Here is a 20634-nt window from a genome sequence, read left to right as displayed (position 1 = left end):
GGGAATTCTGTCCCGGAATATATTCACATTTGTGAATTCACATTGTTAGAGATGGCTACAGAATTAAGCATTTTGGTTTTGTCTTCTGACTACATTGTGTGACTCCAGCTAGTGTGATTGCTTCACATAGTCAAAGGAAAGTAATATTACAAGCTGCAGATGATGGCAGCTTCTTTTGATCATTATTGTTTTGGAAAGGAGACTCATTTAGCTAATTTAGAGATATGATTCTGTTAACAGCCTGAGTCTTGGCAATGTCTATATTTAATAAGAGCTGTGTTTTAGAAAGAGGGTAATATGTTAGATGCCTCCTGATAGTCTTCCAAATGGTTCTTTTTGAAGTTATTTAAAATTTTAACCCTATGGCCCCATGGCTAATTTCTCATCCAACTGTTTGCTTTAGTAAGATTTTATTGCTTGAGTCAAAGTAATTTAGGGAAACCAACCACCCAGGCTTTTTCTGCTGCATTCATTTCACGTGGTTACTACCATCTGGAGCTCCCTTGCCACTGGAATCCATGTAAGATCTATGGGGCTTTGGAGACCACTGTAGTGGGATTCTGATGTCAGTTTTATTTCTGCAGGAGCTTCATATGCACCGCTGCAGGTTTGGGAGTGGGGGTTGTGTTTGTGCAAGTGCAGGCCGCCAGGCTTGGGGAATTAATCATATATGCCAGCTTCATAGCTTATGAATGATCTGTAAGTTGTAGCTATGGTGCCCTTAGAAAAGGCTGCTGACATTGTTGAAGTGCTGTTTTGTCTGTGTAAGTAGATAGTGGGCATGAAAAATGTGTGGTATATGGAAGTATACACAAATTGGAAAGCATCTGTCCTCATGAAACCTTCAGGATTTAGGTTTGGAAAACTGGAGAGGTGTAAGGGAAATAGCAGTGGATGGGATTGCCGTTGCTGATGGTCCTAATGCAGCAACTCCCTGTATGTGGCAGGAATGTGATGAATGCGCTCTTCATTGAGCTGCTGTTAAGGAGGAAGAATAGTGATCAAACCCTCATTATCATAGAATATAGAATCATAGAATGGCTTATGTTGGGAAGGACCTTAAGATCATCCAGTTCCAACCCCTGCCACGGGCAGGGACCCCTTCCACTGGAGCAGCTTGCTCCAAGCCCCTGTGTCCAACCTGGCCTTGAGCACTGCCAGGGATGGGGCAGCCACAGCTTCTCTGGGCACCCTGTGCCAGCACCTCAGCACCCTCACAGGGAAGAGCTTCTGCCTAGTATCTAACCTAAACTTCCCCTGTTTAAGCTTAAACACATCGCCCCTTGTCCTACTGCTACAGCATCTCTGTCCTGAGGGACATCAGAAGGTGTCATCTGAAGAAGAATCTGAGGTGAAAAAAAACTTCTGGAAAATTAGCTACTGAAATACAGATTTTCCAAAGAAGTGTGTCTTCCTGGATGTGGCAGGAATCTTAAAGCTCTTTGTTAAAGACTAAGAGTTCAGCCAAATCCTAACACATTTTCACAATGAAGATGTATCCTTTGAATTAAACACCTACATGGTAGTTACCAAGTAACAAGTTTGAAATGAGAATGTGAGTGCTTTGGTCTTTCCACAAAAAGAGTTTTGAGATATGGGGACAATGGTACGTTGGTCAGTTTCAGTTTCTGGAACAGGTGAACTTCCTTCCTTCGTTTAAAAAAAAAAAATAGAAAGAAAAATAAAGCTAGAAAGTGTCTGCCTCTAAACACGAGAAGGACCGCAGCTGGCAGCTCATTCTCTTGAATATCGCAGATGTTATAAAGCAAATATATACAAAGAAAAAGGAAGTGTCAGACCACCTTTGCAAGAGGTGGTCCTGCCAATGCTACCTCTAATGGATAATTAGTTTTTGGGGTGTAATTTGTCTGAAAATATGCCTCCTAAGCTGAACCATATTGTATGATGTGTCAGCCCAGGTTTTAATACATTTTAATGTAAATCAAAGGGAATTCTTGATATAGAAATGTAAAGGTCACAGACCCATAATGCAAAGTTATGCCACATGTTATTTAGGATTTAAATTGCTGAGATTCCTTGGCTGATTTTTAAAAGGTTAATACGTCTGCATATGCCTTTTAAAAAACAAAACCCAACACCTCGACTTCAATAATTAGCTGCAAAATCCCATTTACATGATGCTGGTTTATAACCTACATTTTAATCCATCCTTATATTTGATGCTTTTTGCAGTAGAATAAAAAGGCGATGTGCATTCATGTAGACAGATCTAACCCAGTCCAGAAGTAATTTACTGGGTTCTCCAGTGGGTTTTCCAGACTGCCTCAAACAGTGTTGTTTTCACTGAGCTCTTACCGTACTGCCTAACCTGATCTCACAAGTGCAAAGTTTCTCTGCAGCTTCAGTCACATTGCAGTGGCTTCCAGGCTCCAAGAGCTGTGTTGCCAGCATTTTGCAGGGTGGTTTGAAAGGAGCAGTTTGAATCTGCTTGAAGTGCAGGAGAAGTTCAACCATGACAAGTGCAAGGTCCTACACCTGGGTCGGAGCAATCCCAGACACGGCTACAGATTGGGCAGAGAAGAGATTCAGAGCGGCCCTGCAGAGAAGGACTTGGGGGTGCTGGTCGATGAGAAAATGAACATGAGCCGGCTGCAGTGTGCGCTCGCAGCCCAGAAAGCAACCGTATCCTGGGCTGCATCAAAAGGAGCGTGACCAGCAGGGCGAAGGAGGTGATCCTGCCCCTCTGCTCTGCTCTTGTGAGACCTCACCTGGAGCATTGTGTGCAGTTCTGGTGTCCTCAACATAAAAAGGACATGGAACTGTTGGAACAAGTGCAGAGGAGGCCACGAGGATGATCAGGGGCTGGAGCACCTCCCGTATGAAGAGAGGCTGAGGAAGTTGGGGCTGTTCAGCCTGGAGAAGAGAAGGCTGCGTGGGGACCTCAGAGCAGCCTTTCAGTGTCTGAAGGGGGCTACAAGGATGCTGGAGAGGGACTCTTCATTAGGAACTGTAGTGACAGGACAAGGGATAACGGGTTCAGACTGAAACAGAGGAAGTTCAGGTTAGATCTAAGGCAGAAGTTCTTCCATTTGGGGGTGGTGAGGCACTGGCACAGGGTGCCCAGAGAAGCTGTGGCTGCGCCATCCCTGGCAGTGTTCAAGGCCAGGTTTGATGGAGTCTTGTGTGACATAGTTTAGTGTGAGGTGTCCCTGCACATGGAACTAGATGGTCCTTTCCAACCCTAACTATTCTATGACTCTATGATTCTGAATACAAGGCTGAATTTCTGAGTTCTATCAGATTGAGAGCACATCCGTGACTTGCGGTTTTGGGAATATCCTGTCCTTGTGAGACAGAAAGGCTCCAGGATCTGCTGCCTGCCAACCCTGGGAGCTGGAAGCATCTGCCTTTTACAGAGGACTGCGTTGCCCAAGGGAGATCTTACTTCGCACAAGATCTCACGTCGGACAGGGGTGAGGCGCAACACCACCGTTCGCAGAGGTCAGGGGTTTACCTTTGTGGAAGGAGCAGTTCTTTCCTCACAGCAGTGACCAAATTCATCCAGAAGCAAGCCCTGGAGACCCCATGACTCCCTGGGACTAGCTCAGGTTGTTAATCAGTGAAGATATACTCCAGTGCTTCGGGGCTTCCATTGGCAGCGAGACCCTGGAGGGGTCTTCTGGCCATGGCAAACAGGTTTAGGCTCCAAGCCCCCCTGGATACCTAACTCAGTGGGAGCACAGAGATACACTTGCTTGCTGAAATGGAACACTGACCCATCAGGACAAGCTGCACTCCGTATGTCAGTTCCAGAGCATGCCCACTCCCTGTTGCCTATAGGAGATCAGTGGGACTGGCTGTTTCCACTGGGGTCCCAGCAGCTGTTTCTGTAGAGTTAAAAATGGCAGTGAGCTCACGTTCAAACAAGAAGGTGATACCTTCAAACCTGAAAGGGACGTTTAACAGTTCATTCTGTTACCTCTTGCGAAAGTTGCAAAGTGAACATAAAGTGTGGTCTTACATTAGGAAGTGTCAGGCTGTCTTGGCAATAGCTGGTATTGCCAAACCCATCTCTAGTGTATCATTGCTTTTGGAGGCTTAATTTGTCTGTCAATATTTCTCCTACATTGAATTTCATGGAGTGTCAGCCCAGGATTTAACACATTTCACATGCAAAATAAAATTGAATCATGACAAAGTTTGCAGTCTAGCAGTCAGTTCCAAAAACAGCATCTCAAGTTTCTTGGGGAGGTAAAAGTAGTTTGTGTCCTTGGAAACAACTGTTACCTGCTGCTCCTTCCCCTAAGCATGAATTTTGCCATGGCAATGAAGGTTGCGCTCATCTGTCACTTGTTCTGCAGAACAGAGTTTATTTTCTGGAAACTGTATTGTAGAGAGCAAGACCAGGAGGTTGAAGGAGGTGATCCTGCGCCTCTGCTCTCATGAGACCCCACTTGGAGCACTGGTGTGCAGCTCTGGTGTCCTCAGCATAAGAAGAACATGGATCTGTTGGAGCAAGTCCAGAGGAGGCCACGAGGATGCTCAGGGGCTGGAGCACCTCCTGTATGAAGACAGGCTGAGGAAGTTGGGGCTGTTCAGCCTGGAGAAGAGAAGGCTGCGTGGGGACCTCAGAGCAGCCTTTCAGTGTCTGAAGGGGGCTACAAGGATGCTGGAGAGGGACTCTTCATCAGGAACTGTAGTGATAGGACAAGGGGTAACGGGTTCAGACTGAAACAGAGGAAGTTCAGGTTAGATCTAAGGCAGAAGTTCTTCCATTTGGGGGTGGTGAGGCACTGGCACAGGGTGCCCAGAGAAGCTGTGGCTGCCCCATCCCTGGCACTGCTCAAGGCCAGGTTGGACACAGGGGCTTGGAGCAAGCTGCTCCAGTGGAAGGGGACCCTGCCTGTGGCAGGGGGTTGGACCTGCATGAACTTTAAGGTCCGTTCCAACACAAACCAGGCTGGGGTTCCATGATTTGGGCTCATCATGTGCCTCATTTTTTTCCAGTGAGGCCATCAGTCTGCTCTGCTGGATGAATGTAGGAGTGTCACTGGATGTACTTCAGTGTCTGCCTGTAGTACTTAAGACTTTCAGTGCCATTCTGTGTCTAAGAACAGCTTGCTCTCGTGGTGGTTCTTGGGGGAGGGTAGCAATGGATAGCACGCTGGAATGTAAAAACTGACCCAGCAGGTCCAGCAGCATGAATGATTCTGGTAAGTCCGACTAGAATCCAGCTTGTTCTGTGTTGAAGATACAAGGTCCACAGAAATAATGCTATTATAAACCGTAGCCATAAGGTAAGTAAAATCTGACTGGAAAGTGAGCTGTGTGAGCAATGTCACCTTGATACCTCCTTGGATCTGTTCATTTCCTATTCACAGCCCCACATAAAGTCAACCCAGGCTTTCTGAAAACTTCTTGTGACCTCTTACCCAAAAGAAAAGTCTGGAAATAGGATTAAACATTATCACCAGGGAAAATCAGAGAGTTCTTATGGAAACAACAACCTTTCTTGTGTGACCAGGTTGCTTAGGTTCCCACTGGGGCCCTGCCAGAGGGCGCAGGTATCATGGGAAATCCTCAAGATCCATTTCTTTTTCATTGTCTTCCAGTATGTCAAGAATTCCGTACAAAAGCTGAGCGTTGTAAGAGGATGGGCTTTTCTATAATGGGACTTGCTGTAAAGTCTCAGAAGTGTTTTTCTGATTAAAAACAATTAGGTAAATTCCTTATCAAGTGCCATGATCACATATTAAAACTTCTTCAGTGCCGGGAAGGATGGCGTAGAGCTCTCCTGAGCTGCAAAGCAGGCCGAAGTTTCAGTGCCTTCATCTTTCAAGGATTGTATCAGCTGATAATTTTTGCTGGCAGTTGTAGACTGAAGAGTATGCAATTCCTCGTGTTTGTTATTCAAGTAGGGCAGGATTCCAGGAGGACACATTTAGAATTTTTTGTAGTAAATGAGAGCTGTCCTCTGCCTTTTCTTTGTCGTTGTCGCATTCCATTGTGGGAAGCTTTAATTCAGGAACACGAATAAAGAAATCCAGGTTGGCAGAGCATCTGCTTTGACAGTCATAGAATCCCAGACTGATTTGGGTTGGAAGGAACCTTAAAGCTCATCCAGTTTCATCCCCTGCCCCAGGCAGGGACACCTTCCACTAGAGCAGCTTGCTCCAAGCTCTGTCCAACCTGGCCTCCTTTGCCTATTTATTATTGTAAAGCTTGTCTCTTCTCTGCCTTGCATCTTGCAAGTTTCACCATAGCATTTGATCTTGGATTTTCAGATCTTTTGCATGGGAAAGGTTTATAAAACTGGCTTCTCCTAACACCTCTAGCATATTTTTGGATAGTTTTGTGTTGTTGAAATGACCCGACATTATTAACTCAACTGAGTGAACTTGCCTATCTACAGCAGTTCTTTGGCAGCAATTAAAATTCAGATGGTTTGGATTGCATGAATGTGCCAATTTCTTTACAAATTATGGCCAGCCTTTTTTCTCCAGTATTTGCTCTTTCTTTTGCTTTGAATCATCCATTAAAATTGCACCCAAGTACTAAATATCTTTTAAATATTAAAAATATTAATAAGACTTGGTAACTGCAAGTATGTCAGTTTGCAGTCTGTGAACTGAAAGTCAAAGTCTTTGTGCATTGTAGTAACTCACCCTGCCCCCCACCGCAAGCATTTATTTATTTGCTCACGTATTTTTGTGCAAATATGCATCATGACATGATCCTTACCAGGAAAGGGATCACTGGGAGCATTTCTTTATGCCACTATTCAAAAGAGATGCTGAGCTATAAGCATTTCCACTAGAGAAATAGCTGAGGCCCAAAATTAAATGCATATGTCAGAATATGCTTCCTTGACTAGCTTTGACATTGAACATAAACTCTTCAAGTGAGTGTTAGCACAAAGTACTAAACTTCTGGAAAGCAAAATCTGCATGTAAGTATTTCTATATTCTTTAATGTTATTTTTGGCTTATAGCTGGCATACTCCTATTCTTTCTGATCACAGAATGCACAAGAGGTGATGGGCCACATGCTGTAGGGCCCACTATCTGACAGTTGTTCTGCAGACATGAACCAGCGTTCTCAGATTTCCCATATGAAACACAGCTCCGAGACTTGGCTTTCTTTTATTAAGTGATGAATTCTGCGAAGAGCAAGACCCACATATCTCTATCTGAAGCCAAGCTGTGCTGTTCCTATGTCTTCTGTCAACTTTTATCCCAACAAGATTGCCCTGTTCTGAGCAGAGTGGCCCAGGTGTTAATCTGATACCTTGTCACTTGTTTATATCACCTGGACTTGGAGTCTGAAACTACTACTCATGCTGCATGTCTGCTGGGGTCATTTATGGAATAATGTGTTATTCAGTATGAGTAATAGTGTTGAAATATGGCATCTTCTTGGGAGCAAAGCCTGTCTTTTACTTTCTCTTTTTTTGCTATAGGCAGTAAAATGAAGAATAGTGTTTCCTGTCATAAACCTAAACAAATAGGTTCATTCATCATAATCTATACAGGGCATCATAGGGGATGCTTGAAGGACTGAAGCCCAAGGTTTTAATGTGCTTAAGGACTTTTATAGAAATGTTTTAAATAATTAAAAGCCATTTATTTTAATGCATCTCTGGTGGTGCTTTGTCATTCAGAAGTTGTCTGTTCACTGGGTTTTGCACAAAGATGAAATATTCAAAAGAGTAATTCTGCATTTCATCAGAAGTTCATTTGACTTTGCAGATTGAAGTTTTCCCAGGCTGATCTGTAAGCAAACATCTTGAGACTCTATAGGCAGAGTAAATATTTAGAAAATAATGCTGTATATTGCAGAAACTGTGAATTGAGAATTAAGTGCTACTCATTTCGTTTCGAGAGGTGCCTGGGAGTTCATGAGTGCAACTATTAGAATTTACATCAGGTACATGCAGTTACACAGGTTTGTATGTTATTCCTGTGCTGAGGTTAAAAAGAGTAAAGGTCTTAGTACACGAAATAAAAGTGGGCCTTATTTCAATGTGTGACACTTGTTTCCATGGTAGTAACATTACATGATTCTTGCCAGGTGAGCCCCTGATCCCAAGTGTGGTCCGTAACTCCATGGACATAAATCAGATGTTAGAAACCCCAACTTATTGTATTCCTGAGACATTTATAAGCAAGAATGACATGAGGTTTAAAAGCTGGTAATACTATTAACTTAAAGACTTTTGATATATCTGATATACTGTGGTCTTGAAGAGTGAAGGCAAACTATGTGTAAGTACAGTAGGTACGCTTTTGAACTTCTGTATGTTCCTCTTGCTGAAAGAATGTCTCTAGATAACTACAAAAAGGCATATATTCTTCCTATCTTCCTCCTTCCCTTGGGATGACATATGTTTGGAATAGAACAGTAATAACTTTCTTATTGTGACTGGCTGTGTCCTTCCAGAAATCTAAGCAACAACAAGATCAAGGAGATCCGTGAAGGTACATTTGATGGAGCTTCAGGAGTGCAGGAGCTGATTCTGACAGAGAATCAACTGGAGTCAGTGCATGGACGGATGTTTCGAGGCCTCTCAGGGCTAAAGACATTGTAAGTGCAAAGACCTGGCTTTCTCTATCCCTCTAAGTGGAGTGGGAGTGCTCAAGTTCAGCAGTGCCTGCTAAAATTTATGTCTCTGGACAACAAGCTCCAAGGCAGGGTCTTGCATCACTGTCAAGAAGTCTTCGATATGTTTCTAGCCCCGGGTAGCTTTGAGATTTATCTGCTATTTGTGTAAAAAACAGATTTTCAAAAATTTCAGGAGTAACATGATAGTGAAATTCATGATCAAATGGGGCACCTTTGATCATTTAAAACTTCTAGTATTTCCTATGGAAATAAGGCATGTAGGAACACATTTGCTACCTCTTAATCCATTCTTCTGCTCAGCCTTCACCCAAATTGAAACTGTTGGTCTGCTTAAACCAAATCCCAGAGTATGCTAGGAGCCTAAAAGATTTTTAATATCCTACAAACTCTTAAGAAATCAGTAGGTAAAAGAAAGACTCAGGTTATTACTGCCACCAAAACAGGCAGAGCTAAACAACTTCAGAGCAGGCATGACCAAACCGTTACAGGTCCTGCTGACAAAAGGTAGCTGGCCACTCGCTCTGCACCAGGTGCATAGCCCACAAGCACAGGTATGACTTTGGACTAGCCACAGCATGCTCTTTCTTGCCCACACTAAGTACCATAAAAATGGTGTGGGTATACTATTCATGTGGTTGTCATTGGGGAGAGTGTGAAGGAGTCAGAGCCCAGATGAATAAGGAATCAGTTTGGTACTACTTTTGTGCTTAGACAACTGCGCTGATTTATTTCTGAGAACTAACACATGGAAACTCATAGTTCCTAACACTAATTTATCTTCACGTTAAAAGTTATATTGGAAGAGGAATCATAAACAAGATTTCAAGATAATGTTTAATCCACCCCATCCACCATCCTGAGAAGCACTCAGGGACTAGGCTTCTGGTGACAGCAGAGATACATGCCAGACAGTATCTATGCTGTGTACATAAAAAATACATCTCTTGCATAGTCTTCCCTGCTGTGGGAAGAAAGCACTTGACTAGGTGGATGCTGTCAGTAAACAGACTCTAGGAATCAAATGCAATTTAAAATCTGTGATTTATTCATTTGCAACAAACACTTCTGTTACAGAATATAGTGGCATGATTATTTCAGTCCCTTCTCAAGTGTAAAAAGAAAGCTTTCCTTCAAGGACTTTGGCCTGTAATGATGAATAGGAACTTTTCTTTTGCTGTTCCTTTAACATTTTTTTCTGTAGTTACAGCCATCTGTTCTTTAATTTAATGTATGCACTTTGGTGAGGGATTTGAAAATAGCGCCCATAGATACTAAATTAATTTTTATAGTGTAAAGCAGCCTGTGGCAGTGCTCCTAAACAAAATTCAGCGTTTTTTAATAAAAAGATGCTTAACATTCAAGCTATCCTGCTGACCTGACCTACATTTCCCCCCAGCCCATAAAGCAGTCTAAATATACACAGCATGATACGAGGATCTGTAAGTATAAGTTTTCCTTCAGGAAGGGCACACAGTGCACCATGAACTGTGATTCGAAACCAAAGGTTTTGGCTTGAGGAACATATATTTCTGTCCATTAACTGACTTTCTCTGAACATTAAGATTGCGATCTTTTATAAAGAGGCCCCACTGGACAGGGTCAGGGTCCAGTTTTTAAAAGACTGTTTCCTGACATGTAATAAAGCTCTGTGCAAGACTGGCATCCAAATTCAGTCATCCCATCTTGCAGTACTACTGTCTGATACTTTACATACAGAATTCAGAGGTTTCCTACTGTTGCTAAGGTCTTACTTATCCTATTTACTGCCCCCTTCATTTTAGAGCTTGTGATCGTGACCTGGCTTTCAGGCAGCTTAGTACTCCACATGTAAGGTGTGTGGGTCTGAGCCCTGCAATGCTTTTCTAGCACAGTTTCACCACAGTTGCAAGACCAGAACTGTTGAGACCATGGAGCCTGTCATGTTAAATGTACCTAGAGAACAGTAAATCAAAAGCAATGTTATGTTCAGGACTTAAACACTGAGTGCTTGTGATTACACTGTGAATTTCTTCTCAGCCATATCTGATCTCTCTTTGGTATTTTTCAAGTATCTATTGATGTAGCATCTGAGTACCCATCTGGTGGATACCAATCTGAGATTTAAATCCAGACTCCTAAAAGAGCCTGAATTTTTGTTGTTCGCTGCATGAATTTGATACCAAGGAATTAACCAGGATCAATTCACTGGAACAGCAGCATGAGCTGCATATATTTTGTGGATTTTTGGTAGTATGCTTTAATTACTGGGTAATTTTTCACCTAAGTAGGAATATCACACCAGTGTAATGATGTTTACAGCCCCAGATGTTGATTGGCATGCAGTGTAACAAATATACGTGAGCCTTTTTTATTATGGAGTGAAACAAGATACTACAGCCTTTCAGATTAATTGGGCTTTATCGCTGAGTTCATTGTTACCATAACAACTCAGAGAGATGTATCATCCAAAACACAGCACTGATTCATCTGGTACAAACACTGAGCGAAGACCATTTTATAGGATGGTTACTGCTTTCTGTCTTGTCAATTAATGAGTATAATGATATTTCAAAGCTTGCGTTAGGTCTGGAATTCTTTCTTAAGCTATTCCTTGATTTCTGCTGAGGATGCTGTTTCCTTCCATACTTATGCAGTGTGGATTACAAAAAACATCCGCAACTGGAGTAGACAGGATACAGACAGTATTGTTATTGTCACACATTTGTGGCATTCTTTCTCAACTGATCTCTGAAACACCTCTTCACTTACTCTCAGATATTTACTAAATTAAGACTTTAGCTTTTATTTCAAGGTTGTCACTAGTCGTAATGTTAATTGCATCCTACTTTGAGATGTGGATCATCAGCCTCTAATGCTGTGTGGAAGAAAGGCATTTTAAATTCATGAGACAATGTTTACATGAATGTAGCCCTCCTATAGCTGTGATGTACTTCAGCAATCCATAAAAATAGAGCACAGTGCTTGCCAAAGCATTCATTGATGCCCTAGATAAAGGATCTCCTATCCTGAAATCATACACCACCATCCTCGCCATCCCATCACCCCCCATAGTTCCTAATTCCCTGTTTTAATCCTTGCAGGATGCTGAGGAGCAACTCTATCAGCTGTATAAACAATGACACCTTTGCTGGACTGAGCTCAGTGAGGCTTCTTTCTCTGTATGACAATCACATCAGCACTATCACCCCTGGAGCCTTCAGCACATTAGTCTCTTTGTCTACAATGTAAGTTATCTTTTTATGGTATGAACATGTCATGATGCTGTTATTCTGTGCTTTTGCAAAATCAAGCTACTTATTGTTCATATACAGAAAACCTCATTTAGGGAAAGAAAACCCCATCCTACTGCAATTGCATGTTTGGAGGATTCAAGGTGGGATTTAGGAAAACAGTTGAAAAACATAGGAATTGCTTCAGTTGGAGTGGCTGAAAACACTTGGAGGCTGCCAGGCTGGGGCAGGGTGACTCTTGTGCTGTGTCGTAATCTATTCAATGGACAGCAGAAGTTCGTGTAAAAGATGCTCTGCAGCTTCAGAAGTGCGTAGTTTATCATACACTTTAGCTTCCCGAAGCTGCTTTAGTTTCAGTAGAGTCTAATTTTGGAAGAACAGCTTTCTTGGATTTCAATTAAATTAGTTAAATATCAGAAGAAATCTACCAGCTAATGCTTAGATTTTTAGAAGAGCTTAAGAAGACAAAATACTCAAGTCCTGCTGAATGTGAACTCGAAAATCCCATCCTAAGCTGTTCTGATAAGTCTCTATCCTTCTTTGAAGTACTCCCCTTGCTTCTTAAATATGTTTACATGCTTTCGGTAGTGTGTCCATTTTAATAAAGTGCAGACTGATAAATATGGAACGAAAGTCTGCCCTTTGTTTCCAGCTGTGAATGGGGCCCCTGATGTTGCTGTTAATGGAAGTTGTCTGCCCTGAAAGTACATCCTAATTGTCCAGTCAAAATAAACTGTTGGTGCTACTGTATTTCAGGTTTTGAAAACATTCCCCATCGTTTTTTAGAGGAAAAAAAGTAGTGTTAAGTCTCAGCTATTTTGTTGCTCATATTTTCATTCTGTTATAACTTTTCACCAGCAAATCAGCTCTGATTTTGGCGTTAGCTTCATGCAGCATAGAGAACTTCTCTTCCATTTACTTTCTGTAGTCCCAAAAGCCTCCTTGAAATTGATGGTCAAAAAGAGAGACACAACCAGATTCATTTTATTGACTGTTTTCAAGTCAGTGTTCAAAGCGAGTGCTACTTGCTGAAAGCTTGTTCTCCCTGTGCTGCAAGCAGTGCCTGCCTGCGACTCCTGTACTTGCATCTTTAATAGCTGTGACTCTGAATCAGTCTATAAAGTCCCTATTTTGTTTGCACAGAAGCGTGTTTGTCATTTTTTGTTAGAAGATAGCCCACTTTCTTCTGTTTTCAACTGTGAGTAAAGATTATTACTATTTCTAACAACAGCAATTAAAGCTGCTGTTAGAATGCCTTGCTTTGGCAGTGATTTCTAATCATGCTGGTCATGGCAGGTTTCTAGCCATGTCTTGTTGAAAAAGTTCGTTCTTTGACACATTTTCACCCCGTGCTTGATCTTCAGGTAGGAGAAGGGATGCTTTTCACCTCTATAGGCATTGATTTAAGGCCATAGTGCTATTTCACATATAAATTCAAAATTCAGATGTGTTCATTTCCTAGCAGTTCTCCACTGTAGGTGGATGTATTAGATGACACCACCACTGAAGATAGATAGTATGACTGCTTTTCCTGTTCAACCCACGCTTTGGGAGTTAATCGGGTATTGTAATGACTTATTTTTGCATCTATTAATGTGAGCCAGAAATTCATACAAAGTTTAACGTTTCCATTTTTATCTTGGCATATTTACAGCACTAAAAACTGTTGCTCCTTTTGTTGTTGCTCTTTGTGAGTCAGCCTCATTCATATTATCAATACACAAACAGCTCTGGAAATAATGCCCTGACGAATGGTTATTAATAGAGGAAGAACATGTATTTTGTAAGTTACTGGTAAAAAAAAATAGGAGGTTTTTATTTGTTACTGATCAAACTAGCTGCTATAGCGTTCTAATTTGAAGTCTGCCTGCACTGCTGCATACACAGGGTTCAGTCATGTCTTTCAGTCTTTACACACTTAAGTGGGCCTATTTGTGAGCAGAACTGGTTTTCCATGAATTATTATTCTGATAGCTGCGTGGATCCAGTATGAGAACTGGTTCATCTTAATGACATAAAACTATTCTAGAATAAATGTAACCCAAATTCCAGGATACATTTTCAACCCAATTTGAACGGTATGCAGATGGGTTTCAGTATGTTTGTCTAACAGGTCACTAGAATCTATTTAAATCATTAATATTCTATGGTTTCTTTGCAGTTTTTAAGAGACGCTTGCAGTTGGATATGCATATTTCATTCCTCAGGACTTGTGCTCCTCCATGATTTTACAAATATGCCCATGTCCTCGAGTAAACACTTGTGAATTTAATGTTAGTACAGCATCTTTGCTAAAAGCTTGATTGCTTTGCTTCTGTTTGAATGGTTAAATCAGTGCCTTACATGTAGAAACTCTGATTACTACTGATGAATTTTTATAACAATTTGTCTGCCCAACATTACTCTGTATGACCTGAGAACTCCTCTTGAATAGCCAGATTCCAAAATTAAGCTTTCACAAGGAACTGGCCTTTCAGTTGCTTTTCAAGTAGGGAATCTCTTGTCCCACATGATCCTTTACAGAGAGCCTTGATGTTACAGTTTTTCTCAAAGCTGTGTCATGGGAAGCCCACAGGGACATGTTTAAACTTCATACTACATTAAAGCAACAAATCACTCTGCAGTTGGAAAAAGAACAAAATCTAGGTGCTGCTAAAGTGTGTAAAGCTACACCAGGAGGATGTGTGTAATGTGTGACAAGAGAAAGTTGTCCTTTTTTACCCAGTTTCTTGGATTTCAAAACAGGAGATTTGTTTCTCTGATTGTTAATTTCATTTGTAAAACCTGATTTCTTAGTTCCTAAGAAAAACATAATCCAACTTCTGATCCAAGGATTTAATAAATTTTAGTTCATGTGTTAACCTTTTTGCCAAGAAGAAAGTGGGGGTTTGTGGGTCATTACTGATGGCCTCTCCTCTGTAGAAGGGTTCATTACTTCATTACTGTTCAGGTGGGAGCATTTTCTAATTTACCATTTGAATGCTTTTGAGAGTTTTTGCTGTGTCCCAGCAAGTTGCTTTCTAGATGTGCAAAATGTTCTTTACATACAGAGCTGCTGGTTTTCCACAAACACCTGCTGCTTGTTTCCAACTGTGGATTAGTTTGTTCTAACAGATTTGTGTCACGGAAGATGTTGTGTGAATATGATCTCACTCACTTCCATCAGTGGAACAAGTGGCCTTTGAAGCATTGGTTCACTTAGCATTGGAGGTTTAAACATTTGGTTTAAACACTCTGCTCATGCCAAAGTGTGTCAGTATGGAAAATATACAAGGCATCCTGCATGTGTTCCCATTATGGATTAAAGAAAATGGAAAACAATTCAGAAGGAAAGTAACTAGAATTAGAGTAATCCTTTCAGGACTTTTCTGTACATTCTGTCTGAAAGCTCTGACGGAACCTGTTCATTTCTCACCTTTATACTGCAAGTTAGCCTTACTTTCAAACCCTAGTCAGCATGAAGGAGGTTGAGTATTTTCATTATGGAACAATTATGCTGAGTTTTCTCCTGTCCCCAGTTCTCCCCCTACACACAACGTACAACAGCCTGTGCTTGATCCACATGTAATTACGCACCCGGAGCTCCAGGCTAGTGCAGTGATTGAAATAAGCTCCTTTACAATGCAGAAAGCAGCTGTAAATCATATTGTGGGTATGTGCTGCTGGCCTAGAACCTATACAATTTAAGACCTGCTTTGAGTTTGTTTTCTTGCTGCCACACCTCAGCTGTGCCATATGTTTTTGTCTTCAGCACTATTGTTTTCCGAAGGAATTGGTTGGCTGAAAACCTACATGTTTAGGTTTGTAAAAGTATGTTGCAAGTGAAGGCTTAAAGGTCTTTGGCTACTCCACCTGCATTTAAAATGCCTGTTTCTTTAAGGCCTTATTTTTTTTTTTTTTTTTGCCTTTAAGATATGATGTGCCTTAGAGAAATTCCATTATCGTCTTTTGTCTGTATTACCAAAATAACAACTCTTGGACATATTCAGATACAATGTGAGAATTCCATTGGTGAGAGTTTAGATACTCTGTTTACCACACATGGGGCTCTGACAGCTCATTTCTTTTTGGTGAGGCAACCTTAGACTGAAGCCACAGATTCTCCCTGTCTGTATATATTAGATAGTCAGCCTTCTGGGTCTTTTAGAAAGAATATCAGCCTCTTTCCTTAATTTGAAATTTAGTCACAAAACCCCTTACGCACAGGTTATGGATAGGCATTTCAGTACCGGACTCCAGGAGAGTGTTTTTCCAAGACACTCAGCGCTACGTCTAGTTAGCTTGGAAAGATGGATGCTTAAAACAACTCTCACACTCATTGAAAGGATCACAGCCTATTAAGAAATAGAATGAGTTATATATTCTCTATACTATCTATGATACAGGTGCTCTACTGAGAAACTTGCTGCACATCTACTTTTTCATGGCTTAAAACAGGGTGGATAGGGCTTTCCTTTCTAAATGCCGCTAACCCAAGGTGAGTTAAGAATCCATCCCTCTCACAGAGGATGTCAGGTGGTTGCTTTGGGTACTGCACAGCACAGCACAGTTGCAGCAAGGCTGCAACTAGAGTAGATTGTAGTGAATCAGCCAGTAGAGCAGATTCTTTTCCCTACACTGACCTTAGAAAGCTTCATAAGAAGTGCTCTAAGATGACAATGCTGCTTTTTAGACGTACATTTGTGCATACAGAGTGCTATCCTTACTATTTCAATAGGAAACCCAAATTCAGGTTGCCAGTGGCTCCCGCTGACAATGGTTTGTATGGGCTGATACAGGTGAGTGGGAAGCATGAGCACACTGGGGCAAGGACTGGTGTGCTAAGCTACATGGGGAGTGGTACGTGTAGCTCAGTGCTAAGCTTTTCCGTGGCATTACCCCAAGTAATCTTATTGAAAATCATGCATTTGTAGGTGCAGTGTGTGAGGTGAGTTTAAACTTGGATGTGAGTGGTAGCTTGGGTTGAAATCCACTGTAAATACAGCCCTGATAATGGTGTCAGTATCTCTAGATAATAGTTGTAGCAGTGTGTACTTTGATTTATAAACATATATATGCATATATTTTAATTACAACCCTAGTCCTAGTCTGAAGCCTGCATAGAACTTCCCTGATCTGTAGAAAAGAGAAGGCTCTCAGAGAAACAGATGGCAGGATAGAGCTTGGATTTGGAGCCATCATCTTTCTGTAGTTATTTCTGTATTTCTGTATGTTCATGTTTGAAGCAATTATGTTTTGTTCCATTTCAGTAATTTGCTGGCTAACTCCTTTAATTGTAACTGCCATTTGGCCTGGCTGGGAAAATGGTTGAGGAAGAAGAGAATTGTCAGTGGAAATCCACGCTGCTTGAAACCCTTTTTCTTAAAGGATATTCCAATCCAAGATGTAGATGTCCAGGACTTCACCTGTGATGGTAAGAAAAGCCAGTTCTTGGCAATTATGATAATGTTGGCACCTCTGTGAGCACTGATGAGGAAGAGAGCCATCTAGAGCTGAAGAGATCATTGTTTCCTATCAGGAGTTAATTTTTCTTCTTGATTTCCTGTTTCTGAATTTCTACTATCTACACCTAAATAGAAGAATAAATTATTCTAGACAAATGCTCTCCTTTATGTAATCCTGGTGTGATCCTGGCCCTTTCTCTCACTTCCTTTTTCATACACTTAGTTAACACTGTGAAGCCTATGGAAACAGTGCTTGCTTGGAAAGTCTTTTAGGTTTGGATACTGTCCAGTTTCACCAATAACAGGTATGAATACAGTCCTGGGTTCAGCTGTAGAAGTCATTTTTCTCCTTCTCAGTAGCTGGTGCAGTGCTGTGTTTTCAACTTTAGACCGGGAACAGCGCTGATAACACCGATGTTTTTAGTTGTTGCTAAGTAATGTTTACTCCTATCAAGCACATTTCAGTCTCATGCTCTGCCAGTGACGAGGGACATGGGAAGCCAGGAGGGAGCAGAGCCAGGACACCTGACCCAAACTGGCCAAAGGGGTATTCCATACCACAGCACGTCATGGCCAGTGTGTAAACTGGGGGCAGTCACCCGGAAGGCCCAGATCACTGCTCGGTCGGGCTGGGTATCAGTCAGCGGGTGGTGAGCGGTTGTATTCTCTTGCCTTGTTATTTCCCTTATCATTACTATCATTGGTGGTAGCAATAGTGGTTTTGTGTTATGCCTTAGTTACTGAGCCATTCTTATCTCAGCCTGTGGGGTTTACATTCTTTGGATTCTCCTCCCCGTCCCTCCAGGAGGTGAAGAAAGTGGGGAGTGAGCAAGCAGCTGTGTGGTTCTGAGTTAACGGCTGGACTTAAACCACGATAGTATTTGAAGGGACTCAGCGATGCTTTGCTGAATCTATGTAGGTTTTACTAAAAAAAGCAAACAACTGACATTTCTTTCATTCTCCAGGTAGTTCTTTGTCTTCTGATCAAGCAGATTTTAAAGAGAATAGTAAGGAGAAAAACTGACAACTGCATGATTAACTTGACTTGTAGGCTGTGAGTGCCTGTTCAGACCAGATATGGTAGAGCTGCAGTTAGTCACAGCTCTACAGATACCATGAGGGTGATAGAAGTTTCCTGCTTAGAGTGGAAATGAATTCCTGTCCCAGTTGTACAGTCTGGCAGCAGGCCCTGGAGCTTGGGCTCAGTGCTCGAAGGACTCCAGTTCAGTCAGTAAAGAATTATTTTATCTTAGTTTGAGAGAAATAAATAAATCAATCCTAGTAGCCCACAGAACGACATTGCACACTTGAGAGCTTTCTGTATCACAGAAAGCCACTCAGACAGCTGTGGTGAACGGAAGGTAGATCGTGGCAGGGTGTAACACACAGAGCTTAGGGGAAAATTGAATATGCTGAGGAAATGTGCTCTTCCTGCAGGTTTATGAAAGGCTTTGAATTTAGTTTCCAGTCATTAAGTTCTGCTGGAGAGAAAAAGAGAAAAAAATTCTTCCCTGTTCTTCTGTAGGCTGGTTGTGCTCCTCCGTCCCTCTGAATATGAACAATTCCCTACCCATACGTTGGTGGGTAATTTTGTTCTCTTGCATCAGGACTTCCAGTCTTATTCTATCATCTTAGTGCTCACGGGCACTTCCAGCAGAGCAAAGCAGGAAACAGATCCGTCTTAGTTAGTCTTTGGAAGAGTTAAAACAAAGTTAAAGCAAGCTGGTTGTGTGCTCGTGGGTTGCAGCACTGTGTCTCCATGCAGGTCGGCTCAGACTGCCTGTACTCACCAGCAGTTGTGTGGTTCCTCTCACTGTCATCTAGAGAATGTGCCACTAAGTGTTTCCTTTCATATGCATCATGACACTGTAGCATGCATTTGCCTTATGCTTTGCTAAGCCTGTTGCTTTTAGGGAAAATGAATGCTTTAATGTTCTGAACTTCAAAGAGTTGGTTTCTTCTGCAGAAAGGCCATTGTTCTTCTGTTACAAGATTTAATCTGCTGTTTATGGACCTTTGAAACCACTTTTGGAGAAAGTAGATATTTTTATGTGTGCACAGATGGATCACCAGCAGTTGGAAGTATGCTGCTCAGTTTGTTCTTTGCCTGGTTATCCTTGTCAAAAACAATGAGGTTTTACAATTCAAGATGATAAATGAAGTGCCAGGCTGACTTTAAAAAGGGAAAAATAAACAGCTAAAAAGCTGAATTTAAAAAGATCCTCCTAAAGCAGAGTAGATAGCAGATACCTTCTGTCTAGATGAATTTAAGGGCAATGTTCTGGTCTAGTTCTGCGTTTCAGCCAGTACATTGGGCTGGGGGAGGTTTTGGGATTCACATAATTAATTTTACTGTAATTTGCAAAACTAGAGAGAAGTAGATATTCCTCAGAAAAAAACATTTATTGGAAAATCTATTTATTTGAGTTTCGAGCCATTGTTCATGTTGCCTGAAGAACCTGTATGAAGGCAGCTTGATCCAAACCATTGGATCTGCTTTATTGTGATGGTTACCCTGGATTCAGGGATGTTCCTCCTTGGTCCTTGTAAGCAGTTCTCTTCAAGGTGCATGACTCTGGGCTGCCAAGCTGCCTCCCTAATGCTCCGTTTCTCTCCCGCTGCAGGTAATGAAGAAAGCAGCTGCTTGCTTTCACCTCCCTGCCCTTCCCAGTGTACCTGTGTGGACTCGGTGGTACGCTGCAGCAACAAAGGGCTGCGGATATTGCCCAAAGGAATTCCCAAAGACGTGACTGAGCTGTAAGTTACCTTTTACATAGCTTCATTCATGAGAAGTTAATGAAATTACATCATAGTGAGGCTTTGCAGGTCCTCAGGGGTTTCGCCTTTGACTTTAGTGACTGGTGTTTTGTGCTTTGGTGCTTTCCATATGTTTTCACTGTTATTTTTATACTTGTCCCTTGACTGACTACATTGCTGTGTAACGGAAACAGAGTTTATCTATCCTTGTACCTATTAATTTTGCATGTAGGGAACAAATGCATGTATTAGTATCGAATAATGTTGTAGTGCTTCTGAGAAGCCTAAGCTCGCAAAAGGCAGTTTGAAAGGATGATGAAAGTATGTTCCTGATTTACCCAGCTGTGAGCTAATTATCCTCTGAGGAGATTAAAAAAGGGGAAAAGAAAGCCAGTGGTGGAAACAAACAATGAATTCTTTCCTCCAAACCTCATGAAATGGCTAAAATAACAGATAATTACATTAAATTGTAAAGTAAATTCATCCTAGTAGAGAACCGTCTTTCTAGTCTTTTCATCTACCCCTCGCTATGACTTTATACTCGATTTTGGTTTTTTCCATGGAAAGAAAACACACTGGTGGAACTGCTTGGCTTAACAGTTGGCAATAGAAACACTGAG

The 20634-nt window shown here is 41.6% G+C and overlaps 1 protein-coding gene across 2 annotated transcripts in view; it reads left to right on the top strand.

Annotated features, from left to right (window-relative positions):
• The window catches only part of SLIT3 (slit guidance ligand 3), a 533501-nt gene that overhangs the window by 398921 nt on the left and 113946 nt on the right, over nt 1-20634 (top strand). For both annotated transcript variants that reach the window (XM_065690971.1, XM_065690970.1), the window contains 4 exons: nt 8401-8544; nt 11664-11807; nt 17063-17226; nt 19882-20014. In XM_065690971.1, the coding sequence (XP_065547043.1) occupies nt 8401-8544; nt 11664-11807; nt 17063-17226; nt 19882-20014 (585 nt within the window). The remainder of the gene's footprint in view (nt 1-8400; nt 8545-11663; nt 11808-17062; nt 17227-19881; nt 20015-20634) is intronic.

Source organism: Lathamus discolor, chromosome 10, assembly GCF_037157495.1.
Source record: "Lathamus discolor isolate bLatDis1 chromosome 10, bLatDis1.hap1, whole genome shotgun sequence".
NCBI lineage: Eukaryota > Metazoa > Chordata > Aves > Psittaciformes > Psittacidae > Lathamus > Lathamus discolor.
This window is presented reverse-complemented; position numbering and strand designations above follow the sequence as displayed.